Source organism: Melanerpes formicivorus, unplaced genomic scaffold, assembly GCF_026170545.1.
Source record: "Melanerpes formicivorus ecotype bairdi unplaced genomic scaffold, bMelFor1.0.p_v2 SCAF_21, whole genome shotgun sequence".
Lineage (NCBI taxonomy): Eukaryota > Metazoa > Chordata > Aves > Piciformes > Picidae > Melanerpes > Melanerpes formicivorus.
The window spans coordinates 14692975-14720022 of NW_027142373.1; the positions used below are offsets into that span (position 1 = coordinate 14692975).

Below are 27048 nucleotides of genomic sequence, written 5' to 3' on the forward strand. Positions count from 1 at the left end.
CTGAGGGAGAGCCACCCATGTGTGCTCACCTCTGCCCCAGAGCCCTGGGAAAGGACATGGAAAGGCACCAGAATGTGAGGCTGCACTCAAATCTCTTTTGTATTTCCCTGTCAAAAGCCACCAGCCCCCAGGCAGAGCTGTGCTCCTTGCTCCTCGTCTTGGGACACCTCAGGCAGAGGCTGATCAAGGAGGGAGAGGGAAGATGTTCCCCAGAGTGTGCTGTGGTTGCTCTAACCCCAGTGGCTGGGGCTGCCTCCCCTGCAGCCCAGTGGTGCTCTGGGCTCATGCTGAGCATCTGGTTGTGGCTGTGAGCTCCAGAAGGCCATTCCTCCTGCCCAGGAGAACTTGCATTTGTAACCTGCTGTGTGCTTGCTCTCCGTGCATGTGGAGTGCTGGAGCTACTGCAGTGAGTGCTGCTGGCCCAGGGCAATCCCAGAGGAGGAACCACAGCAGAGAGTGGTTGGACAATAGAGCTAAGGGGTTTGGGGCTGTTCCTTTAAGGAGCCACTGCCGCGATTAAGAGCCGAGACGCAGCCTGATGCAGGCCAGGTGTCCACTTTAGGATCCAAAATTCTTCCTTATTAAACGAATACAAGGCAGAAGCAGTTTACAAGAGGAGCCAGGGACTCTGTTACATCAATCTGCTAGATGTCTGAAGTCTGACCCTCTCAGGTCATAACAACCACTCCTAATCAAATATCTGCCCTCCTCCAACAGCACTGCTGCACTGAGTTCCCATAGTTCACAAACCATCCAGGCCAACACTGTCTCCTTCTTACCAGTCCAGCAGTGCTTGGAGCTCAGCTCTCCAAGATTTAACCCTTCAAGCCACAAGGGCTAATGAACTGTTAATGAGCTGCTAATGAAGCCATTTGTGGGGCTGCTCCCAAGTGACACAACTTTCCACACAGCCGAACTTGGCCACTTGGTTTTCTGCCACAAGACTGCCAGCGGCAGATGTGAGGCTCCCAGCACAACTCTGCCATCGCACCACTGCTGTGCCCAGCCCCAGCCTGTGTGTTTCAGTGTCACCAGTGCTGGAGGAGGACGCTGGGTGAGACACACAGGCTGGGTGCCAGACAGAGCACACAGCACCTTGACTGTCCCTTCATGCTGGGATTCTGTGACCTCAGCAGAATCTAGGAAACACATTGAGCCCCTGAGCACCACCAGGCCTGGCAGAGACAGGAGAGGAGGCTGCAGGGTGCATGTCAATACTGAACTGGTGTGACACTGGCTGGGCCTGATGGATGCTGTCTGACACTGACTGTCCCCTGCCTGGAGGTGTTCCAGGCCAGGCTGGATGAGGCCTTGTGCAACCTGTGCTGGTGGGAGGTGTCCCTGCCCAGGGCAGGGGCTGGAGCTGGAGACTCCACCACCTCTCTGGGCAGTCTGCTCCAGGCTTTTGTCACTCTCACTGTAAAGAAGTTTCTCCTCACCTTGAGGTGAAATCTTCCATTGTTCAAGCTTGAACCTGTTGTTCCCTGGCTTATTACAGCCACCAAAAAGAGCTTGGCCCCCTCTACTTGACCCCCACCCCTCAGATATTGATAGATATCGATCAGATCCCCTCTCAGTCTTCTCTTCTCCAGACTAAACAGCTCCAGGGCTCTCAGTCTCTCTTCACAGGGGAGATGTTCAAGTCCCCTAATCATCCTCGTGGCTCTCTGTTGGATTCTCTCCAGCAGGTCTCTGTCTCTCTCGAACTGGGGAGCCCAGAACTGGACACAGTATTGCAAGTGTGGTCTCAGCAGGGCGGAGTAGAGAGGTAGAAGAACTTCCCTAGACCTGCTGGACACAATTTTCTTGATGCCTCCCAGGATCCCGTTGGTTGCTCCTCCTCTTCTTCCTGCCCTCGCCCGAGACTCTTTGAGCAGGCCATCTCCCGGCTCCTCACCAGCTCTGCTTGCCGCGGCTCACCAACCTTCCAGCAGCTCGGCCGGGCCGCCGCAGTTCCGAGACGAATCCTCCTCCTCAGTCGCTGCCGCATCCTCTGTCGGTGCCCCGGGCCACGTGCTGAGAAGCAGGAGGCGATGCCTGTGTGCTGGGAGCTGCTTCGTGGGCAGGGGCCGCGCCGCCGAGTTCCCTGTGCAAGGGGACAGCCCTGGGCTGCGGCTGGCTCTGCTGCCAGGGGAGATGCCCAGTGCGGGCGGAGGGGCTGGGGGCCCGCGGTGGGCAGTGATTGTCCCGGTACCCTGCGTAGCACTCCGGGCGGCTGCTCTCTAGCGTGCAACCACAGCTCTCCAGCAGGACGTTCCCCGCCGCCCCTTCTGGCCCACTCCATGCGCAGCTTTCGGCCCCGACTTGTTGAGCAGACTTGCCCGGACCCCGGCTCCCCTGAGACGCCCCGAGCCCAGCTCCCTAGGCTTTCGTCTGATTTACGTGCAGGGTATTCCTTGAAGGAAAGATGCCTTTACGTCTCCGGGGCTCTTGCGCCGAGCTCCCTGCTCCGCGGATGAAAATTCCCCCCCGAGAATTCTCTGTGTCACGGCTGCTGGAGGTCTTTCAATCCCGTCCCGTAGAGCCGGCCAGACGAATACCCAGGAGTCAGAGCAGAGGGACAGAGTCATTATATCCATTGAGAGAAAATGCTGTGGGGGAACCCCAGCCGGGAGTAGGGTTTGTATCGGTGCCCTTGAGTTCAGTGGCTGTAAGAGAATTTAAGAAGGAAATGGGTAACCTCCTGGAAGAGCCTTTAGGGGTGGCTGAGAGAGTTGGTCAATTTTTAGGTCCAAGTCTATATACTTGGGATGAGTTACAGGCAATGTACAGCTGAGGAGAGGGAAAGGATTAGAAGAGCAGGGAGGAGAAACTGGGAACAGAGACATCAACAAGGCCCCGAGGCCAACATAAAGTGGCCCTTACAACGACCCAGTTGGGACAACCAAGACCCAGTTCATAGGAATCATATGAGTGGCTTGAGGGAAATTGTAGTTCAGGGCATCAGAGAGTCTGTTCCTCAAGTCCAGAATATTAATAAGGCTTTCAATGACCATCAGAAGAGAGACGAGACTCCGACTGAGTGGTTAGAAAGATTGCACAAATCCTTCCAGTTATATTCTGGACTGGACCCTGAGGGCCAAGTAGGCCAGACCCTGATAAAAGCACAATTTGTAGCCAAATCCTGGCCTGGTATTAGGAAGAGAAATTAGAGAAATTAGATGAATGGCAAGAACGGGGGTTGGATGAGCTCTTAAGAGAGGTGCAGAAAGTTTATGTAAGGAGAGAGGAAGAAAATCAGAAAAGACAGGCAAGAATTTTCGTAGCTGCAGTCCGAGAAGAGAGGAATGATGAGAGAAGAGAGAAATCTCTCAGAGAAGGGCAGCGAATTCGAGTAGCATGGGAAGAGAATGGTGAAATTCAGTGTATACCACAAAGAAATTTAACTTTAGCTGAAAGAGGTTAACTTCGAACTGCTCTACAGCTGCATTGCGTCCAAAGGAGGAATCAACAAGGAAATCTATGGTGCACGAACCCTGAGATCCCTGAAAGCCCTGAGTCAACTAAGAGACCCTGAGATTCCCAGTTTCCCTTTTCTTCACTTTGTCGGTGAAGAAACGAACTGTTTTCCATTTTTCTCATTTTCTGATTTTCCTTGGACTTTTGAATCATCTAAATCTGAGCATAGCCGGAATGGACTATGGACTTTACTCACGAGCTGTAAATATCGTTTTGGATCGGATGGACAGTATGAACGGCCAATGAAATTGTTTAGAAGGGGTGGACTGTGACCGGTTGACACTGTCCCCTTAAGAAAGGGAATATGGCGGACGGAAGTTGGTAAATGAAAAGAACAATCTAAACTAATTTCATTGGTAAAGTGGGAGGAAGCACCTTCTGAACTGGGAGTGCAGGAGGGTATCCTGGGCATTCCGGCACTTTATCTTCAGTCTTGCTTCCGCTCCTCCGCAGGGCAGCAGCTTTCTGCGCTGGGCTTTCTGCCAAGGCTTTGGCCTTGAAATCTGATAAAGGCCTGTATTAACTGCTTTCCAATTAACACAAAACTGCTTCTAACCTTTTTTCTCTTTCTCTCTGTCTTTCTAACCCGTTCTGGGGAAGAGGGGGAGAGAGGGGGAGAGCGGACGTGGGGAACCCCATCAGCAGAGAGGGGAACTCTCATTTCTGTGTTACTTTATTGTATATCTTTGTATATATTGTAAATATTGTAAATTTGTATATATTCCCCTGCACATCCTACATTGCTTTGTAAATATACAGCTCCACTGCTTTGCTAATTCAGCTGTGAGGTTTTTTTTTCTGTTCCCTTCAATTTTCTTTCCCTTTACTTTACAATGGGGAAGGGAGGAGGCTTCTTGGCCTTACCCTTCCAAGCCTACGACACCTTCTCTGAGAGATTTCTCTCTTCTCTCATCATTCCTCTCTTCTCGGACTGCAGCTACGAAAATTCTTGCCTGTCTTTTCTGATTTTCTTCCTCTCTCCTTACATAAACTTTCTGCACCTCTCTTAAGAGCTCATCCAACCCCCGTTCTTGCCATTCATCTAATTTCTCTAATTTCTCTTCCTAATACCAGGCCAGGATTTGGCTACAAATTGTGCTTTTATCAGGGTCTGGCCTACTTGGCCCTCAGGGTCCAGTCCAGAATATAACTGGAAGGATTTGTGCAATCTTTCTAACCACTCAGTCGGAGTCTCGTCTCTCTTCTGATGGTCATTGAAAGCCTTATTAATATTCTGGACTTGAGGAACAGACTCTCTGATGCCCTGAACTACAATTTCCCTCAAGCCACTCATATGATTCCTATGAACTGGGTCTTGGTTGTCCCAACTGGGTCGTTGTAAGGGCCACTTTATGTTGGCCTCGGGGCCTTGTTGATGTCTCTGTTCCCAGTTTCTCCTCCCTGCTCTTCTAATCCTTTCCCTCTCCTCGGCTGTACATTGCCTGTAACTCATCCCAAGTATATAGACTTGGACCTAAAAATTGACCAACTCTCTCAGCCACCCCTAAAGGCTCTTCCAGGAGGTTACCCATTTCCTTCTTAAATTCTCTTACAGCCACTGAACTCAAGGGCACCGATACAAACCCTACTCCCGGCTGGGGTTCCCCCACAGCATTTTCTCTCAATGGATATAATGACTCTGTCCCTCTGCTCTGACTCCTGGGTATTCGTCTGGCCGGCTCTACGGGACGGGATTGAAAGACCTCCAGCAGCCGTGACACAGAGAATTCTCGGGGGGGAATTTTCATCCGCGGAGCAGGGAGCTCGGCGCAAGAGCCCCGGAGACGTAAAGGCATCTTTCCTTCAAGGAATACCCTGCACGTAAATCAGACGAAAGCCTAGGGAGCTGGGCTCGGGGCGTCTCAGGGGAGCCGGGGTCCGGGCAAGTCTGCTCAACAAGTCGGGGCCGAAAGCTGCGCATGGAGTGGGCCAGAAGGGGCGGCGGGGAACGTCCTGCTGGAGAGCTGTGGTTGCACGCTAGAGAGCAGCCGCCCGGAGTGCTACGCAGGGTACCGGGACAATCACTGCCCACCGCGGGCCCCCAGCCCCTCCGCCCGCACTGGGCATCTCCCCTGGCAGCAGAGCCAGCCGCAGCCCAGGGCTGTCCCCTTGCACAGGGAACTCGGCGGCGCGGCCCCTGCCCACGAAGCAGCTCCCAGCACACAGGCATCGCCTCCTGCTTCTCAGCACGTGGCCCGGGGCACCGACAGAGGATGCGGCAGCGACTGAGGAGGAGGATTCGTCTCGGAACTGCGGCGGCCCGGCCGAGCTGCTGGAAGGTTGGTGAGCCACGGCAAGCAGAGCTGGTGAGGAGCCGGGAGATGGCCTGGTCAGAGAGTCTCGGGCGAGGGCAGGAAGAAGAGGAGGAGCAACCAACGGGATCCTGGGAGGCATCAAGAAAATTGTGCCCAGCAGGTCTAGGGAAGTTCTTCTACCTCTCTACTCCGCCCTGCTGAGACCACACTTGCAATACTGTGTCCAGTTCTGGGCTCCCCAGTTCGAGAGAGACAGAGACCTGCTGGAGAGAATCCAACAGAGAGCCACGAGGATGATTAGGGGACTTGAACAACTCCCCTGTGAAGAGAGACTGAGAGCCCTGGAGCTGTTTAGTCTGGAGAGGAGAAGACTGAGAGGGGATCTGATCAATATCTATCAATATCTGAGGGGTGGGGGTCAAGTAGAGGGGGCCAAGCTCTTTTTGGTGGCTGTAATAAGCCAGGGAACAACAGGTTCAAGCTTGAACAATGGGAGATTTCACCTCAAGGTGAGGAGAAACTTCTTTACAGTGAGAGTGACAAAAGCCTGGAGCAGACTGCCCAGAGAGGTGGTGGAGTCTCCAGCTCCAGCCCCTGCCCTGGGCAGGGACACCTCCCACCAGCACAGGCTGCACAAGGCCTCATCCAGCCTGGCCTGGAACACCTCCAGGCAGGGCACAGTCAGTGTCAGACAGCATCCATCAGGCCCAGCCAGTGTCACAGCAGTTCAGTATTGACATGCACCCTGCAGCCTCCTCTCCTGTCTCTGCCAGGCCTGGTGGTGCTCAGGGGCTCAATGTGTTTCCTAGATTCTGCTGAGGTCACAGAATCCCAGCATGAAGGGACAGTCAAGGTGCTGTGTGCTCTGTCTGGCACCCAGCCTGTGTGTCTCACCCAGCGTCCTCCTCCAGCACTGGTGACACTGAAACACACACGCTGGGGCTGGGCACAGCAGTGGTGCGATGGCAGAGTTGTGCTGGGAGCCTCACATCTGCCGCTGGCAGTCTTGTGGCAGAAAACCAAGTGGCCAAGTTCGGCTGTGTGGAAAGTTGTGTCACTTGGGAGCAGCCCCACAAATGGCTTCATTAGCAGCTCATTAACAGTTCATTAGCCCTTGTGGCTTGAAGGGTTAAATCTTGGAGAGCTGAGCTCCAAGCACTGATGGACTGATAAGGAGACAGTGTTGGCCTTGATGGTTTGTGAACTATCACAGTATCACAGTATCACTTAGGTTGGAAAGGACCTCGAGGTTCATCGAGTCCAACCTATCAACACAGACCCCATGACTAGACCATGGCACCAAGTGCCACGTCCAATCTCCCCTTGAACGCCTCCAGGGTCAATGACTCAACCACCTCCCTGGGCAACCCGTTCCAATGCCGAATGACTCACTTGGTGAAGAACTTCCTCCTCACCTCGAGTCTAAACCTCCCCTGGTGCAGCTTGAGACTGTGTCCCCTTGTTCTGGTGCTGGTTGCCTGGGAGAAGAGGCCAACCCCTTCCCGGCTACAACCACCTTTCAGGTAGTTGTAGAGGGCAATCAGGTCTCCCCTGAGCCTCCTCTTCTCCAGGCTAAACAACCCCAGCTCCCTCAGCCTCTCCTCACAGGGCTGTGCTCAAGGCCTCTCCCCAGCCTCGTTGCCCTTCTCTGGACACGTTCAAGTGTTTCGATGTCCTTTCTAAACTGAGGGGCCCAGAACTGGACACAGGACTCAAGGTGCGGCCTAACCAAAGCAGAGTACAGGGGCACTATGACCTCCCTGCTCCTGCTGGCTACACTATTCCTAATGCAGGCCAGGATGCTATTGGCCCTCCTGGCCACCTGGGCACACTGCTGGCTCATATTCAGGTGGCTGTCGATCAGCACACCCAGGTCCCTCTCTGTTTGGGAGCTCTCCAGCCACTCCGACCCCAGCCTGTAGCTCTGCATGGGATTGCCGTAGCCAAAGTGCAGCACTCGGCACTTGGACTTGTTGAATGCCATCCTGTTGGACTCTGCCCATCTGTCCAGTCGGTCGAGGTCCCTCTGCAGAGCCTTTCTACCCTCTAACTGACTAACATCTGCCCCCAACTTTGTGTCATCTGCAAACTTGCTGATGACTGACTCTACCCCTTCATCCAGATCATCGATGAATATGTTGAAGAGGACAGGGCCCAGCCCTGATCCCTGGGGGACACCACTGGTGACTGGCCTCCAGCTGGATGCGGCACCGTTCACTACCACTCTCTGGGCCCGGCCCTCCAGCCAGTTCCTAACCCAGCACAGAGTGTAGTGGTCCAATCCACGGGCTGACAGCTTAGCCAGCAGTTTGCTGTGGGGGACGGTGTCAAAGGCCTTGCTGAGGTCCAGGTAGACCACATCCACAGGCCTCCCCACATCCACCAGACGGGTCACCTGATCATAGAAGGAGATCAGGTTGGAGAGGCAGGATCTGCCCTTCCTGAATCCATGTTGGCTGGACCTGAGCCCTTGGCCATCCTTCAGGTGCGCAGGTATTGCCGCTCCATCACTTTCCCTGGCACTGAGGTCAGGCTGCCAGGCCTGGAGTTTCCGGGTTCCTCCATCCGACCCTTCTTGTGGATGGGGTCCACGTTGGCCAGTTTCAGTCACCTGGGACCTGTCCAGTGAGCCAGGACTGGAGGAAAATGATGGAGAGTGGCCTAGCTAGCACATCCGCCAGCTCTCTCAGCACCCTAGGATGGATCCCATCTGGTCCCATGGACTTGTGAGTGTCTAAGTGGCTCAGCAGGTCCTGAACTAATTCCTCATGGATTTCCGGGGCACTACACTGCTCCCCGACCCCATCGCCCAGCTCAGGAGGCCACTCGTCCTGAACTCCTCCTGCCTTGCTGTTAAACATTGAGGCAAAGAAGGTGTTCAGGACCTCAGCCTTCTCCTCGTCTTCAGTCACCGTGTTCCCCTCCAGGTCCAATAGAGAGTTCAGGTTCTTCCTGCCCTTCTTCTTATTGTTAATATATTTATAAAAATGCTTTTTATTATCTTTGACTGAGATGGCCAGCTTCAGTTCCAGCTGGGCCTTTGCCTCCCTAATTTTATTCCTACATAATCTAACAGCTTCCTTGAACATACCTCGAGAAGCCTTCCCCTCCTTCCAAAGGTGATACAGCCTCCTCTTCCCCTTAAATCCTCCAGGAGTTGCTTGCTCATCCAGGACGGTCGCCTTCCCCACCGTGCAGCCGTGCTGTTGGAGGAGGGCAGATATTTGATTAGGAGTGGTTGTTATGACCTGAGAGGGTCAGACTTCAGACATCTAGCAGATTGATGTAACAGAGTCCCTGGCTCCTCTTGTAAACTGCTTCTGCCTTGTATTCGTATAATAAGGAAGAATTTTGGATCCTAAAGTGGACACCTGGCCTGCATCAGGCTGCCTCTCGGCTCTTAATCGCAGCAGTGGCTCCTTAAAGGAACAGCCCCAAACCCCTTAGCTCTATTGTCCAACCACTCTCTGCTGTGGTTCCTCCTCTGGGATTGCCCTGGGCCAGCAGCACTCACTGCAGTAGCTCCAGCTCTCCACATGCACGGAGAGCAACCACACAGCAGGTTACAACTGCAAGTTCTCCTGGGCAGGAGGAATGGCCTTCTGGAGCTCCCAGCCACAACCAGATGCTCAGCATGAGCCCAGAGCACCACTGGGCTGCAGGGGAGGCAGCCCCAGCCACTGGGGCTAGAGCAACCACAGCACACTCTGGGGAACATCTTCCCTCTCCCTCCTTGATCAGCCTCTGCCTGAGGTGTCCCAAGACGAGGAGCAAGGAGCACAGCTCTGCCTGGGGGCTGGTGGCTTTTGACAGGGAAATACAAAAGAGATTTGAGTGCAGCCTCACATTCTGGTGCCTTTCCATGTCCTTTCCCAGGGCTCTGGGGCAGAGGTGAGCACACATGGGTGGCTCTCCCTCAGCTCAGCAATGCCAACACCAGCACACATGAAGTTCAAAGCAGTCCTCACAGGGATCTGAGCCCTCCAGGCAGCCACTGAAGCTGCCCACACTCAAGAGCTCAGCATGACCCAATGCTGTGGGCCATTCCCCCTATGGCTGAGCTTCTGCTGCTCAGCAGAGGCAGGAGCACAGACTCTGGGTCTCCCACAGACTCAAAGGGCAAATGCCCCTTGGGGAAGGGAAAGGACTGTGCAGAGATACAACAGTTGTGCTGCTCCACTCCTCCCTTTCCACAGAGCTTGGCACAAGCAGCACAAGCCCAGGGGCAAGTGTCACTTGCAGAGTGTCCTGACAAGGTTTGTGGCACAGGTGTAGCTTCAGCTGAATGGCATTGCCAGGAGAGAGTGAAAGGGACTTGTGAGCCCTGAGCCCCTGAAGGTGTCCAGCTGGGCTCCAGGCTGGCAGCTGCCTACAGCAGAGCATCCTGCCTGCAGTCCTTGGGCAGAGCTGCCCAACAAGATGTGATCCCCTCCCCAGGAGGGAAGCTTTGCTGCTTGTGCTGCAGCAGCTCTCCAAGAGCTGCTACCCTGGGCCAGGGCCTGGCTGTGAGGTCACCACATGGCTGTGAGGGGCCTGGGCCTGGCTGTGAGGTCACCACATGGCTGTGAGGGGCCTGGGCCTGGCTGTGAGGTCACCACATGGCTGTGAGGGGCCTGGGCCTGGCTGTGAGGTCACAAATGCCCTCTGTTGTCACAAAGCTTTGCTCCCTACAAACACAGCCCCTCAGCCCTTGGGCTCCACTGCAGCAGCAGCAGCAGCAGCAGCAGCCACAGCGTGGAAGTTGCAGCGGCAGCCGCAGCAGAGTAGTGGTTGAGAGAGAGAGCCATGGCCCTCACTCATCACCTCTTCCTCTTCATCCTCCTCTTCACGGCCCTGCAAGTCAGGGCTGTGGCTGGAGCTCCATGGCGAGCCCCAGGAGCAGGTAAGCAGCAGGGCTGGTGCAGCCTTGCCTGGCCAGAGGCTCTTCCCCCCGAGAAGCTTGGGGCTGAAGGCTTTCCCTCCGGCGCTTCAGCAAGGGCTTGCTCTGGGTGCCTGAGGGCCCCAGGCCCCTCTGCAGCTTCAGCAATCTCCACCTTCCCTGCTCCACCTCGGCACCTCAGCCCCTTCCAGTGCCCACAGGACACCATGCAATGAACCATTCCCCATCTGGGCTTGCTTCTAGGTGAGGATGGAGGAGCCCCTGCTTATCCAGCTCCACACCTGCAGCTTGCTCTCAAGCCCTCGGAGCACCGCGCAGGTACCTTCCCACTCTCCCTTTCCTTCAAAGGACAAACACTGACAGTGTGCCAAGAGCAGCTTCTGGAGCACTTGGCCTTCAGATCCTCTCTTGCTCACTCCTCCATCTCTTGGCCCATTCTTGACCTGCAGCCAAGAACAGGGCCAGATGGGGAGTGAGGAGGGCTCAGCCTTGTGCCCCATTTGCCTTCAGAAGCTCTCTCTGGCCCCTTGGAGCAGGAGCTGCTGCCAAGCCAGGGGGCTGCTTGGCCTTGAGCTCAGAGCTCAGGTTGCTGCCAGCACGCTGCCACTGCAGGCAGGCTGGAACTCTTTGCAGCCTGCTCCTGAGTGCAGGGCAGAGCTGAGTGCCGTGGGCTGCCCGGCTCTGAGTGGCACTCGCTGCCGCTGCCTCCTGCAGAGCTGTCTGCAGCTGTGTCTCAGAGGCTCTTCCCTGCTCTGCTTCTTTGCAGACCTGCCTGGAGGCCAAGGCACTCCAGCTTCCCGCCCCTGCTCCAAGACTAAGGCTCTGCCACATGGCACAGGTAGGGCCTGGCTCTTCCCTCCCTTTGAGAGCTGCCAGCTCCAAGCCCAAGGCTCACCTAGCTGGGTGCCTCAGCAGGCATGAGGACACAGACCTGCCCGCGGTGGCCTCCCTTGCCATCAGCCCCTGAAGGCTTCTGTGCCTCAGTTCTGCCCAGGCAGGTGCCCACAGCTGACAGAACCTTCTCTGGGTCTCTAGGTACAGATGTGCCTGCAGTGAGGACTGGCTCAATGCCGCCCTGGCAACGAGCCCTGCAGCACGCCTGGAATCGTCCACTGCAGCCCGGCTGGCATCGCAGCGGTGAGTCTCTGCTGACCTCACAGCCCAAGCACTGCTTTTCTCTATGGCACTGCTGAGAAACTCAGCTAAACCTCTTCTGCTCAGGTCCTCCAAGAGCTATTTACCCATCTGACCAGGCTGAGATTACCAGAGAGGCTTTTGAAGCTGTCAGGAAACTCCTGGAGCAGATGGAGAGAGGACAACAAGGTGGGTACCCTTCCCTCTGCTCTTGTTGTCAGCCTGCTCCATCTCTCTGAGCTGGATTGCCTCCTGGAGATGCCATCTCCCTGATGGGGAAGGCTTCCATCTCAGCCAGCTCTCCTGCTTGCTTTCTTCAGAGAGGGAGCGAGAGGCTGAGCAGGAGAAGGCTTTGGAAGGCAGCACTGCTTCACCGCCAGCCTCTGCCGAAGCAACCAAGGCGCCTCCAGCCAGCAGCTCCTCAGGTAATTGCTGTGCCCTGCTCAGCTGGCAGCATCCAGCAGCACGGGAAATGAAAGGGACTTGTGAGCCCTGGGCAGCCCTAGGCTGGCAAACCAGGCTCCAGACTGGCAGCTGCCTAATACAGGAGGGCAGCCAGTGCTTGTGTGCAGGCTGCAATCCCTCCCTGGGGGGACTCCTCAGCTGTTGGGAACAGCCCCAGTGAGGAGGTCAGGAGCTCTGAGCCCTGGTTTCCTGTTGTTGCCTCCCTCCGTGTTCCCTGAGCCCCTTCCAGCGCCCGCAGGTCCCTGAGGCAGAGCTGGATCCCCACATGCAATGAAAGCTTTCCCATCTCTGCTTGTTTCTAGGGGAGGATGGAGGAGGCCTCGGCCACCCAGCTAAACACCCGGACCTCCGCATCCTCTTAGAGCCCCCGGAGTTTCGGCCCGAAGGGAGGACTCAGGCAGCTCCTCCCCCGCGGCGTGCACTGCAGCCTGGCAGGCGCCGCAAGGGTGAGTCTCTGCCGGCCTCACAGGCTGCCACTGGCCTTCCCCTCTGCATTCGGCTGAAACTCAGCTAAACCCCTTCTCTTTAGGTCCTCCACGGGCAAAGGACGTAGCTGAGGAGGGGAAGATTTCCCACAGGGCTTTTGAAGCTGTCAGGACAGAGCTGGATGAGCTGGAGAGAGAGCAGGGTGGGTATCCTTCCCTCTGCCTTAGCCCTCAGCCTCGGCAGCAGGAGGCTGCAGACACAGGGCTGAACACGCTGTGGCCTGCACAGGGGCAAGAAGGGACAGGGGTCCAGGGGTCGATCCAAGCTGCATGAGCTGAGCTGGAAAGCAATGCCCAGGCTGGAGAAAAGGCAGAAAGGGAGAGCAAGGCTCAAGTGCCTTTGGAGAAGGGGCAGCTTCCCCCTCAGCATGTGGGAGCTGGCCCAGGCAGAGGGAGGGGAGGGAAGGGAGGTTCTCCCTGCTGCAGACCTAACGTTTCGTTTGCACCTCCAGATATGGCTGAGGAGAGAAGCACAACTGGGGATGCTGCCCAGGACACCCAGAGCCCTCCGTGTCCCCAGAGGGTGCTGGAGAGCTGCATGGTGGCCACAGCTGCCATTGTGGCTAGTGTGCCAGTGACCATTCTGCTGTGCTACCTGGCAATACGTTGTCACAAGAAGAGACAAAAGTGAGTTGGGTCTTTTGCCTCTGCCTGCTTCCTGCCCTGGCTGCTGGGAGCCAGCCAGCACCTCTGGTCCAGCTGCTGTGGAGCAGGGACTGAGGGCTTGGGTAAAGAGCTCCACCAGCAGCTGAGGACTCAAAGGCTCTCCTCTCTGCACAGGGAAAGCAAAGCCAGGGCAGAAGCACGAGGGTGGCTGAACAGGCGCACCCAGATGGACAGCTGGCCCCAACCCCAGGCTGGCAGAACAGAGCCTTCGCCCTCCCGCAGCCCTGCAGCCCTGCAGCCCCAGGAGCAGCCTCGCACCCCCCCCAGACCAGGGAAGCCTCCTCGCCCCCCAGGCCCCTTTGCCGCACGAGCCACTCCACCTCCAGGACGTCCCCAGAGCCCCTTGGCCCCACGAGCCACTCCACCTCCAGGACGTCCCCAGAGCCCCTTGGCCCCACGAGCAACACCACCTCCAGGACATCCCCAGAGCCCCTTGGCCCCACCAACCACACCACCTCCAGGACGTCCCCAGAGCCCCTTGGCCCCACCAACCACACCACCTCCAGGACGTCCCCAGAGCCCCTTGGCCCCACGAGCCACACCACCTCCAGGACGTCCCCAGAGCCCCTTGGCCCCACGAGCCACACCACCTCCAGGACGTCCCCAGAGCCCCTTGGCCCCACCAACCACACCACCTCCAGGACGTCCCCAGAGCCCCTTGGCCCCACCAACCACACCACCTCCAGGACGTCCCCAGATTCCCTCTGCCAGTCAAACTGAAACATCAACTCTAAAACCCAAACGACCTCCACCTCCACCACCCTTTCCCCGGCACAGGTCCCTCTCATCCCTCACTCCCTCCCCACACCCTCCACACACCCAAATCTCCTCACTGCCTGCACCCCCTCCAGCCCCCCCACTCCCCTCAAAGTCCCCACCTCCTCCAACCCCCCGAACCTCCTCACTGCCTACACCCCCACCAGCCCCTCCACTCCCCTCACTGATCACCCCCCCCTCCACCCCCCCCACTACCCCCAAACTGACAGCCCCATCTACACACCCAACTCCTGTCACTGCTCACCCCCCTCCACCCTTCCACAAGTCAACCATCAGGCTGAGGAGGCAGCAGACCTGCACAGATGAGCAAGGAGCTGCTGCAAAAACTCACAGGGGAGGAAGAAGTTCACAGTGTGTGGGACAAGGCACAGGGCACTTGGGAGGCTGATAGGAACACTGCCAGCCAAGGGAGGGAGGCAATGAGGAAGGCCAAGGCCCTCTGGCCATGAAATCTGGCAAAGGTAGTCAAAGAGAACAAGAAGGCCTTCTTCAAATGCAGCAGTGGTGAAAGAAGAGCAGGCAAAATGTGGGCCTGCAGCTGAATGAGGAGGGAGCCCTGGGCTCAGAGGATGCAGAGAAGCCAGAGCTACTGAAGGGCTTCCTGGCTTCAGCCTTTGCTGCCCAGGCTGGGCCTCAGGAATCCCAGAGCCTGGGAGGGAGAGAAAGGCTCTGGAGAATGGAAGACTCTCCCTTGGTCGCTGAGGGCCAGAGATCACCTGGGAACTGAGCACTCACAAACCCATAGGCCCTGAGGGGATGCAGCCTGAGTGCTGAGGTGGGGCATGAAGCCATGCCAGAGTTCTGGTTCTGCCTGTTCAGGGATCTTGTGAGGTCATGCAGAGAGGAAAAGAGAGAAGCAAAAGTCCTGCTAGAACTGCCCCTGGCCACTGTGCTAAGAGTGCCGAGGGAGCTGGCACAGGACCTTGCCAAGCTGCTCTCCATCATCTAGATGCCTTCTAGAATGGGTTGGGTTGGAAGGAACCTTGAAGATCCTCTATTACCAACTCCTCTGCCAGGGGCAGGGACACCTCACCCTAGCCCAAGCTGCTCAAAGCCTCATCCAGCCTGGCTTTAAACACCTCCAGGGATGAGGCATCGAAAGCTTCTCTGGGCTGCCCATTCCAGTATCTCAGAAGCCTCCTAGAAGTGAAGAGAACAAAGGTGCCAGCCCCAGAGCACACTCCCAGCCTTGAGCTCCACTCAGGTGCTGAGTGCTCAGAGTCGGGGTGCAAAGGTGAGGCCATGCCAGCAGCAGGGCTCCTCCCTTCACCTGCTGCACACTCAGCCACCAGCACTCAACCATTGACTAGCTTCAGAAGCAGGCCTCACAGCATTTTGCCCTCCTAAAGTAGAAGGACATTTCCAGGTGGTCTGCTCTCAACCTGTGATTCGATAAACAACCCACCCCAAAACCCAAACACCCAAGCATTTTGAGGGCAGGTGGGAGCAGAGACTCTGCTCTGCACAGCAGGAGCATACCTGGTATTGAGGGCTTCATGCTGACGAGCAGTGTCAGAGCAGCTGGCACTAAGTAGACAACCTGTTGATGAAACAGGAATGACTGCAGCAAAGCTTCTCAGGAGAAGCAGCAGCCCCATCGACATGGCTGCTGCTCCCCTTTACCACGGACTGCCAGGTGGGGAGAGCAGCTGCCAGCCCCCCTCCCACTGGTACTGCTCATCTTCAGCACCAGCCCCCAAATCCTGCAGCATCAGCTAGTGGCAGTCCTTGCTCCGCAGCTGCTGGGTTACCCACCCCTCGCTGCCCAGACAGCCCTCGCCCTGCACTTTGAACCCCAGGGAAAGCCCCTGCGGGACACTCGCCCCCCATCGCGGGCAGCCAGCCCCTCCGCCCACACTGGGCATCTCCCCTGGCAGCAAAGCCTATTGCCTATTGCTGCCACAGCCCAAGGCTGGCAGACACAGCAGGGCAGCCTGCCCCTCAGCACCGGCTCCGGGGCACTGAGAGAGGCTGCGGCGGCAGACAGGGAGGAGACTTCCAATGGGGACTGCGGCGGCCCCGCCGAGCTGGCGGAAGGTCGGTGAGCCGCGGCAAGCAGAGCTGGCGAGGAGCCGGGAGATGGCCCCGGCAGAGAGTCCCGGGCGACGGCAGGAGGAGGAGCAGCTCGGTGAGTTCTGCCCGGGGAACCAAGGCTGGGCCCGGGGCAAGGGCGAAAGTGAGCCGGAATGAGACAGCCTGCAAGCACCGAGCGGGTTCAGCCGCCGCTGCAGGGCAGCGATCGCTCTCCCGCCGCCTTCTTGTTCAGCTAAGGGCAGCGGGCGGCGTCCTCCGGCGGTGCCGCAGCACAGCGGAGCTGGGGCTGTCGAGAAAGCCCGGGGACGGGCGGAGGGCGGCCGGGGCCGCGGGGCAGGGCCAGCCCCGAAGCCGGCATCTGCCTCGCTGCAGCTGCTCGGCGCTTCCCGTCCTCACCGTCCAGAGCCCGGCGTCGGGGTCATTCACCTGTGGCGGACAGATGCGCACTGGGACCCCGCAGCGGTCGCCTGGCCCGGGGCCACTCCCTGCGGGAGGGCACCGCACAGGAGCGCAGCGGGGCCGCCGGCGCTGCCAGCTCAGACGACACCGTCCTCACCTGCACGGCGGCCGCCAGCCCGAAGAACGCAGCCATGAGGAGGTTGCAGAGCCGCCACAGCCAGACCGACGTCCGCCCGCCCGACAGGGCCGCTCCGCCACTGCCGGAGCGCGGCCACCGGGGGCGGGACGGGGCCGGGCTCGGGGCCTGCTGCAGGCGGGGCGGGCAGCGGGAGCCACCCCTCGCCACCCGTTCTTTAGCTACTTCTGCCGCCTTTCCCGGGGATGCTGCCCTGCGCTCCGCTCTGCTGAGATGCCACTCGCAGTGCCTCACCCTGCTGGGACCCTGCTTCTGAACCTCGACGGCTCCGCGGGATTGAAAGACCTCCAGCAGCCGTGACACAGAGAATTCTCGGGGGGGAATTTTCATCCGCGGAGCAGGGAGCTCGGCGCAAGAGCCCCGGAGACGTAAAGGCATCTTTCCTTCAAGGAATACCCTGCACGTAAATCACACGAAAGCCTAGGGAGCTGGGCTCGGGGCGTCTCAGGGGAGCCGGGGTCCGGGCAAGTCTGCTCAACAAGTCGGGGCCGAAAGCTGCGCATGGAGTGGGCCAGAAGGGGCGGCGGGGAACGTCCTGCTGGAGAGCTGTGGTTGCACGCTAGAGAGCAGCCGCCCGGAGTGCTACGCAGGGTACCGGGACAATCACTGCCCACCGCGGGCCCCCAGCCCCTCCGCCCGCACTGGGCATCTCCCCTGGCAGCAGAGCCAGCCGCAGCCCAGGGCCTCAGTAAATTGCAATTTTGACTTAGAGACTTTTAAACCCTTCAGTAGTCTAATGCTCTCCTTCCTTACTTCACCCTGCTCTTTTCCTGCAATTAATAGGTCATCTACATATTGGAACAAAATTATCCTTCTGTGGTCTCAAAATCTTCCATCACTTTTTCAAGTGCCTGCCCAAACAAATTAGGTGATTCAGTAAAGCCCTGTGGCAACACAGTCCATCTTAATTGTTTTCGAGGTGTCTCCAGATCCTCCCATTCAAAGGCAAAATAATCTCGGCTTTCTTCCTTAAGAGGGCAGGCCCAAAAGGCATCTTTCAGATCTATTACACTGTACCAAACATACTCTGGGGAGAGCTGGCTCAAGAAGGTATAAGGCTTTGCTACCACTGGAAATTGAGTAAGCAACCTTTAGTTTACTGCCCTTAAACCTTGTACCAATCGATGTGTCCCATCAGGTTTCTTTACCGGCAAAATGGGAGTGTGGTGAGGTGACATACAGGGTTCTAATAGCCCTTGTTTTAGTGACCTCTGAATCACTGGTTGCAGGCCTATTTTCCCTTCCTGAGGAATGGGATATTGTTTTATCCCTATTGGTTCAGTAGGATCCTTAATTGTCACTTCCAAAGGTTTAATGTCCAATTTGCCTACTGAATCAGGAGTATACCACACTTTGGGGTTAATCTCCTTCTCATCTTCCACAGTAAGAGCACATAATTTAACTTGTATCTTGTGTTCTTTGATTTCCAAATTAATTCCTAATTCATAGTATCACAGCATCAGTCAGGGTTGGAAGGGAGCACAAGGATCATCCAGTTCCAACCCCCCTGCCATGGGCAGGGACACCCCACACTACATCAGGCTGCCCAGAGCCTCAGCCAGCCTGGGCTTAAACACCTCCAGGGCTGCAGCCTCAACCACCTCCCTGGACAACCCATTCCAGGGCTTCACCACTCTCATGGGGAAGATCTTCCTCCTCACCTCCAGCCTGAATCTCCCCACCTCCAGCTTCATTCCATTCCCCCTAGTCCTAGCACTGCCTGAGATCCTGAGCAGTCCCTCCCCAGCCTTCCTGTAGCCCCCTTCAGATACTGGAAGGCCACAATGAGGTCACCTCAGAGCCTTCTCTTCTCCTGACTGAACAGCCCTAACTCCCTCAGTCTGTCCTCACAGGAGAGGTGCTCCAGCCCTCTGATCATCCTCCTGGCCCTGCTCTGGACACCTTCCAGCACCTCCAGATCCCTCTTGTCATAGGGGCTCCAGAACTGGAGGCAGTACTCCAGGTGGAGTCTCACCAGAGCTGAGTAGAGGAGAATCACCTCCCTTGCCCTGCTGGCCACACTTCTCCTGCCCAGGATCTGATTGGCTTTCTGGGCTGCAAGTGCACACTGAGAGCTCCTGTTGAGATTCTCCTCCCCCAGCACCCCCAAGTCTCTCTCCTCAGGGCTGCTTTCCAGCCAGTCCCTGCCCAGCCTGGATTTGTGCCTGGGATTGCCTTGACCCAGATGCAGGACCCTGCACTTACTCTTATTGAACTTCATGAGGTTGGCTTGTGCCCACCTCTCCAGCCTGTCCAGGTCCCTCTGGATGGATCCCTTCCCTCCAGCTCTCTGCTGCACCACACAGCTTGGTGTCATCAGCAAACCTGCTGAGGGTGCAGTCAATGCCACTGTCCATGGCACCCACAAAGATGTTGAACAAGACAGGTCCCTGGACTGATCCCTGAGGGACTCTGCTTGTCCCTGGCCTCCACTGGGACATGGACCCATGGAAAGCCACTCTTTGGGTGCAGCCATCAAGCAGTTCCTTATCCATCTGGTGGTCACCCATCACACCCATGTGTCACCAGCCTGGAGACCAGGATGTGGTGCGGGACAGTGTCGAAGGCTTTCCTCAGGTCCAGGTAAACGACATCAGTTGCTCTCCCCTCACCTATTGATTTCGTCACCTGCTCATAGAAGGCCACCAGGTTGGTCAGGCAGGATTTGCCCTTGGCAAAGCCATGCTGACTGTTCCCAATCACCTCCTCACTATTCTTCTGAGCCAGCAGTGCCTCCAGGAGGATCTGCTCCATGATCTTTCCGGGCACAGAGGTGAGACTGACTGGCCTGGAGTTCCCTGGTTCCTCCTTCTTACCCTTTTTGCAAATGGGGGTGATGTTTCCCCTTTTCCAGTCTGTGGGGACTGCCCCAGACTGCCAGGACTTTTGGAACAGAATAGAGAGGGGTTTAGCAACCTCCTCTGCCAGTTCTCTCAGCACCCGTGGGTGTATCCCGTTGGGTCCCATGGACTTGAACACTTTCAGGTTCTTCAGGTGATCACCAACCTGATCTGCACTTACCATGGGCAGTTCTTCCTCCCTGTCCCTGGCATTGTCTTCCATAACATCAGGAGTGTGGCTGGAGGCCCTTGCAGTGAAGACTGAGGTAAAGAAGTTATTGAGTACCCCAGCCTTTTCCTCATCGCTTGTGACCATGTCACCAGTTTCCTTTCTGAGGGGGCCCACACCTTCCCTAGGCTTCTCCTTCCCGTTCATATACCTGTAGAAGTTCTTAGTGTTCCCTTTAACCTCCCTGGCTAGATTCAATTCCAACTCTGCTTTGGCTTTCCTAACCAGGTCTCTTGCTGCTCAGGCAGCTTCCTTATCTCCCCCCTGTTCCAGCTGTCCTTCTCTCCACTGCCTGTAGAGTTTGTTTTTAAGTGCTAGTGTGTCCAGTAGCTCCTTGCCCATCCAGGCAGGCCTCCTAGCATTCTTACCTGCTTTTCTCTTTGTTGGCATACAGAGCTCCTGGACACAGAGGAGGTGGTCCTTGAATACTGACCAGCTGTCCTGGGTCCCTCTTCCCTCCAGGGCTTTGTCCCACGACACTTTGGCTAGCAGATCCCTGAAGCCATCAAAATCTGCACGCCTAAAGTCTAGGGTCGTGAGCTTGGAATACTTCCTCCTGATGCCCTGAGGAGATTAAATTCAACTGCTTCATGGTCACTGCAGCCAAGGCCGTCTCTGAGCCTCACATTGCTTACCAGCCCTTCCCTGTTGGTGAGAACAAGGTCCAGCATAGCACCTTTTCTTGTTGGTTCCTCTACCATTTGGAGGAGGAAGTTGTCTTCTATGCAGTCCAGGAAGATCCTGGATTGCTGGTGCCTTGCTGTGTTGTCCCTCCAGCAGATGTCAGGGTGGTTGAAATCACCCATGAGGACCAGGGCTTGTGACCTGGAAGCTGCTTCTATTTGCCTGTGGAGGGCCTCACCTGCTTGGTTCTGCTGGTCAGGTGGCCTATAGGAGACCCCCACAGTAATATCTCCTTCCCTCGTCTTGCCTTTAATTTTAATCCATACACTCTCAACCAGCTCATCATCCCTCCCCAGGTGAAGCTCCACTGATTCCAGCTGGTTATTGACCTAGAGGGCAACACCTCCTCCTCTCCTTCACTGCCTGTCCTTCCTAAAGAGCTTATACCCATCTATCCCTACATTGCAGTCATGGGATTCATCCCACCAAGTTTCAGTAACAGCCACCATGTCATGGCATCCCAGCAGCACAGTGGCCCTTAACTCATCCTGTTTGTTGCCCAAGCTGTGTGCATTTGCACAGAGGCACTTCAGCTGGGCTGGCCCTGTCCTCCTCTTGTGCCAATTCCCCTCGGTTTCCACAGAATGTCCTGGTGCATCATCCGTGGCTTGCCTCAGGGCAGCAGGTTGAGAGCCCTTACCAGCTCTCCAGCCCTCTGCCTCTGGTGAGCTGCCCCTCTGTTTGTCACCGGCCAGCAGGAGACTATTAACCCCTTCCCCCTTCAAATCTAGTTTAAAGCCCTATCAATGAGCCCTGCCAATTCCTGCCCCGGGATCCTTTTCCCGCTCTGGGACAAGTGTGTCCCATAAGTTGTTTTCAGCTCAGGTGCCTTGAAAACCAATCCATGATTGTAGAACCCAAAGCCCTGTCGATGGCACCAGCCCTAGAGCCATGAATTGATCTGTTGGCTCTTCCTCAATGTTCCCTCATCCATTGTTGATGTTAGAGGGATGGCAGAGAACACAACTTGAGCTCCTGATCCCTTTAGCAGTTGCCCTAAGGTTCTGAAATCTCTTTTAATTGATTGTGAGTCTCTCATTGTTCAACCATTAAATATCACCCCAATAAATTATATTCTGCCTCAGGTACTAACAAAAGGATCCCTAAGGAAATTTTGAGGGGGATTCAATCTGTACATCTTTTATCAGTGGCACTTTAAATGGTTCCCCTTTTGCCCCTACAACTTGTATTTTCTCTAAGGATTCTTCACAGCCTCGGGGTCTATTTTGAATAGTTGATCTTTCAGCTCCCGAGTCCACTAGGAACTTCAATTCTTGTTGCTGAGGACCCAATTTCAGTTTGATCAAGGGCTCAGAAGTTTTAGGGGTCCCCAGCAAATTGAGCCCCTGACCCCCCTAATCTTCCTGGAACATCCTGTATTCCTTTTCTACAATTCCTCTTTAAATGCCCCTTCTTCTGACAATAGCAACGCTCAACCTCTTCCCACGCTGCTCGAATTCGCTGCCCTTCTCTGAGAGATTTCTCTCTTCTCTCATCATTCCTCTCTTCTCGGACTGCAGCTACGAAAATTCTTGCCTGTCTTTTCTGATTTTCTTCCTCTCTCCTTACATAAACTTTCTGCACCTCTCTTAAGAGCTCATCCAACCCCCGTTCTTGCCATTCATCTAATTTCTCTAATTTTTCTTCCTAATACCAGGCCAGGATTTGGCTACAAATTGTGCTTTTATCAGGGTCTGGCCTACTTAGCCCTTAGGGTCCAGTCCAGAATATAACTGGAAGGATTTGTGCAATCTTTCTAACCACTCAGTCGGAGTCTCGTCTCTCTTCTGATGGTCATTGAAAGCCTTATTAATATTCTGGACTTGAGGAACAGACTCTCTGGTGCCCTGAACTACAATTTCCCTCAAGCCACTCATATGATTCCTATGAACTGGGTCTTGGTTGTCCCAACTGGGTCGTTGTAAGGGCCACTTTATGTCAGCCTCGGGGCCTTGCTGATGTCTCTGTTCCCAGTTTCTCCTCCCTGCTCTTCTAATCCTTTCCCTCTCCTTGGCTGTAAATAAAATCCTCAAAATTGCCTGTAACTCATCCCAAGTATATAGACTTGGACCTAAAAATTGATCAACTCTCTCAGCCACCCCTAAAGGCTCTTCCAGGAGGTTACCCATTTCCTTCTTAAATTCTCTTACAGCCACTGAACACAAGGGCACCGATACAAATCCTACTCCCGGCTGGGGTCCTGTCAAGGTTCGGAGACATTAAATGTCTCGGTCCGGAGACACAGTTCTTTTAAATATTCCTGTGTTGTGAAATTAGAGGCACAAATGAGGCCAAAGTATCAACAGCTAGACTATTTATTACATAAATAAAGTGGACATAAGAAGGGGAGAGGGAGAAAAGAGAGAGGGAGAGAGAAAAGAGAGAGAGAAGAGGAAAGGAATTATATTACCACAGCCCTCATCCCCCCCAAGACAGTTAAAGTCTGTGGAGGAAAGGTGCTGCAGGAGATGTTGGGTCTGTAGAGAAACGGTGCTGAGGCTTTTCCTGGAGAAGAGCTGTGGTCCTCTGGGGAGATGTTGGGTTGGTACAGGAACGGTGCTGAGGCTCCTCTGGGCCGCCTGGGTCTGTAGAGAAAGGGTGCTGAGGCTTTGGCTGGAGCTGTGGTCCTCCGGGCAGCCTCTTTTCTCCGGAGCAGCATTGTCCCGGCTTTCCCTTCCCAGCGGCATGGTTCGTCTCCTGTGTTTTCCTTCATCTCCGTTTTTCTCCCCGTTTTTCTCCTCTGTTTCTCTCCCCAAACCAGTAGTTGCTCCAGTCTTTTATACAGTTTTTAGTCCTTAGTCAGGAATTCCAGGGGCAGGAAATAATCCTTAGGTCGTTTCCCCGGAAATCTTTCTGTGTATTGCTGTGTGTTTGGGCAAGATTTTGGATGGATGAGGGGGAGAAATCTCCGTCTCCCCCGTCTCCATTCAGACAATCCCCCCACATTCCTTACACATCAGGAAACAGGTGGTAAAAACCATTGTGTCACCCTGCCCAGGGTACTTGATGGGTGGAGATTGTCTTGCCCTGAAGGCGTGAATGGCTGGGTCATTGTTGTAGGCCAGCTGTGGCCCAGTGAGCAATGTTATCTTTGCACCTTCCAGGAGTCCTTAGTGGCTCTGCCCAATACATATTGTCTGGGCAAACAGCAATTGATTTTATCTTTGTTGAGCACACCAGGAGAGACAAACTTATTAGTCTCTCACAGGTCCCCCCATAGCATTTTCTCTCAATGGATATAATGACTCTGTCCCTCTGCTCTGACTCCTGGGTATTCGTCTGGCCGGCTCTACATCAGACGAACCAGAGGTATTTACGGGAGCAGGCTCTTGAATTTGTTCTATCGGTGCCCAGGGGCTTGGGTCCCCAGGATCCTCCTGAGCTCGGGGAGCTTCTACATAAGGTGGAGGAGACGACAGTGGTTCCTCAGGTCCTCGTTTTCTCCTTCTACCCTCCTTTTCATCTTCTATCATATATACATTAATAGATGGGCTTCCTACTCTCCATAAAGAGGCATACTTGCTCTCTTCTTTATTAAAGGGTTTCTTATCATTTACATATATGTCTAATGCTTGACAAACCCAATCTTCAGAAGACCCACAAACAGGCCAATAAAGTCCTCTCCTAAGTTGCTGTCCTCCCCAAACCTCCATACAATAATGTATTATGTTTTTCCTTTGATTTACCCTTCTGATGAGGTGAATCACCCCAAAATGTAATCATTAGTCCTAAAGGACTGTCTAAAGGTATGTCTGCTCAGTTGTTGCTTTTCCTTCCTTTACTACTTCTGTTCCCATGATTCATTTTAGACTTATTTTGCCCCATCCTTCTGGAGTGCCTTCACTCATGCACACACACACACATACACACACACACACACACACACATGCACACACACACACACGTACACGCATGCACACACACACACGTACACGCACACACACGTATACACACACACATGCACACACACACATGTACACACACACGCTTCCCCTTGTTCGTGACTCAGACCCTCGTGGATCGTGAGAAATGCACTACTTAAGGGTCCACACTCGCTTCGTCCAGACCTGGACCTCTCAGTCGCTTGCACTTCCAGGAACCGCTTGTCAAAGGCAGCCTAGCACCTTTTCTTCCCCGACCAAACAGAATCGCAAACTACTTACGTACTCCTGGGGCCAAAAGGAGTCTTTGTTCAGCTTTTCATGCACAAAACTTACAGGGTTATTTTCCTTTTGCTCATCTCCCTCTCTGGCTCGATTATCCAGGGAGTCTGGGCTAGGGAAGCGTCCCAAAATCATCCAAAAGGGATGAAGGCATCTTCTGCAGACCAAGTCCCAGCCCAGAGTCTCCTGGATCCGAGTCATGGCACCAAATTGTAATAAATTGATGACAAAATTACGGCCAATCAAACTTTTATTGAGGGTAAATGAGCAAAAGCAGCGCTGGGTGGCTGGGGAGTCTCCTGCTCTACCAACGGCTCCCAACTCTACTGACTTGGTCTTGTCCTTCTATAGTCTTTAGGTCACGTAACGTCATGCTCTGAGATGTTTCCAGGTCTGCCTCCTTCTCAGGTCCTTCCACTAGCGCGCATGCATGTCGGTTAGGGCAGGGGTCGTCATTTGAGTTGGAGGTCTCTCCGATGAAGGTTCCTAAGTCTTCCTCATTTGTCCTTTTCTTGACCTTTAGTTGTGCACATGCGCAAATTCTCCCTCCCCCAAGACCAGTTCTTGTTGCCATGCCATTGACCTACAATACCTTGCAAAACAGAACGTTGTGGTCTTCAACATGGTTCCATTATATAGTCACCTATCAACTGACAACTTTTAACCTTCTTATTCTTCTATATAATCTAACAAATAAAGGATTAATTTATCCCAACTATTACAACCGACTGCTACAGTAGCATCTGGGGCTGGCCGGTGTGCATTCAAGCAGTGGCAGCCACAGCACTAATGGTGGATGTCTTCACGTTAAATTCTGGTTTGCAAAGAGCTCCTGCTGTGCTGGCTCCAGATGACGCTGCATGTGTCCACTCAGCAGTGGGGACTTGCTCCTGAGGCTGTGGCTCTGGGTTTCTGTTAAGAGCCAGCAGCTCAGTGAGCAGGTTAACACAGGGGTCCGAGAATCTGATCAGCAGAGCACTCTGCTGCAGCCCATGCTGTGCTGTCTTGGAGCAGCAGAGCAAGGTGCAATCAGATGTAGAATTTCTTTCTTTCAGGCTGGATGGGCTGTTTGGTGTGCTGGGTGTGTGTGTGGATGCTGCGCTGCCGCTTGCGGAGCCACGGGTGCCTGCGCAGGGCTTTAGTGGGGTTAAGGCAGAGTGTCCTCTCCACACATGCAGAGCAGGCATTGGGAGGGCGAGGCGGGCCCCCTGCCCGTGCTGGGGCTGCTGCTGCTGGGGCACGGGAGCAGGGCCTGGGTGCGCTACGGCATCAGCCTGGAGCAGATCCAGGGCAACCACCTGGCAGGGCGCTGGGCACGCAGGAGGGGCTGCGGGCCATGGCGATGGCGCTGGTGGAGGCCCGCAGCAGCGGCAGCGGGAGCTGGTGCAGGAGGAGTTGCACGATTCGCTCTGGGTTGAGAATGCCGTGGTCAGCCGGACTCACTAGGTGGACAGCCTGACCGCCGTGGTGGCCCCCATGCCGTGAGGCGCCGAGGCGAGCGGCGGTTGCAACTGCTGTCGGTGCGGGAGCTAAGTGAGCTGCCGCCGGAGCAGCTGGTGGAGCTGGTGCAGTGGAGTGAACACCATGAAAGGCTTGCAGTATAAATCTGTTCAGATTCCAGTTGCACAACCAAAGGTCAATGGAGCTTGTGTTTAACTCCCTTTTGTAGATTTCTCTCCAGGCTGGCTTTCTATTCATCTATGTTCTTCATGTTAAAGCACCAAAAACTGTGTTCAGCTAGTGGGACCACAGAGACTGCAATACAGACGGCTGAGAGAGGATGGACACACACAACCAGAGTGAAAGGACTGGTGGATCCACCCACTGAATGGACTGTGGTACCCCAAATGGAGGACATAGAGATGGTCATGAGATGAGCTCCAGTATCAGGAGCGGAGTGGTAAAGGTCCTTGCCTGAAAACATCACAAACTAGAAACAGGTTGGGGTTCGAAATTGGTACAACCTCCCTGGACAAGGGAAGGGGACATGGTCCAAGCAGAGCATTGGTGGGGATTGAAGGAGGCAAGGCCGAGTAGACCTCTGTAATTGCCACGAAGAAGATCTAGAACCTTGGCTGTGGGCAGCAACCCCATAGGCCGTGTGAGTGGAGCTGCAAGTCAAATCGGACTCCTAATTCCCAGGGTTAGCCACTCGGAGGGAGAAAGTTGTCACCCAGACATTGGTATATATAGCATAGCCACTCCCTGTGTGTGGTGCCTATTAAAGTAAAAGAGGAAATATTTCCAGGCAAGGAACATCAGTTGTTATCCCATTCCTACTACCAGGAAGTTGAAATTAGAACCCTTTTGTTTGTTACAGAGTTGTTGACAGGTTATGTAACTGTTCCAGCCCCACATTTGGGACAGGTGGAAAAAATGGATT

The 27048-nt window shown here is 55.0% G+C and overlaps 1 protein-coding gene across 10 annotated transcripts in view; it reads right to left on the reverse strand.

The window, feature by feature from the left end:
* LOC137447780 (uncharacterized) overlaps positions 1–17397 on the reverse strand; it is an 85542-nt gene extending 68145 nt beyond the window's left edge. For 2 of the 10 annotated variants that reach the window (XM_068151670.1, XM_068151669.1), the window contains exons 1-2: positions 16711–17397; positions 15600–15660 (exon numbers count right to left, since the gene is read on the reverse strand). In XM_068151670.1, the coding sequence (XP_068007771.1) occupies positions 15600–15660; positions 16711–17127 (478 nt within the window). In that variant the 5' untranslated portion in view covers positions 17128–17397. Of the gene's footprint in view, positions 1–1577; positions 1701–2366; positions 2649–5796; positions 5978–8805; positions 8918–14873; positions 15464–15599; positions 15661–16710 lie in introns of those variants that run through there. The other 8 variants (XR_010988923.1, XR_010988920.1, XR_010988921.1 and 5 more) reach the window with 8 other exon arrangements.
* Between the last annotated feature and the right edge of the window lie 9651 nt (positions 17398–27048).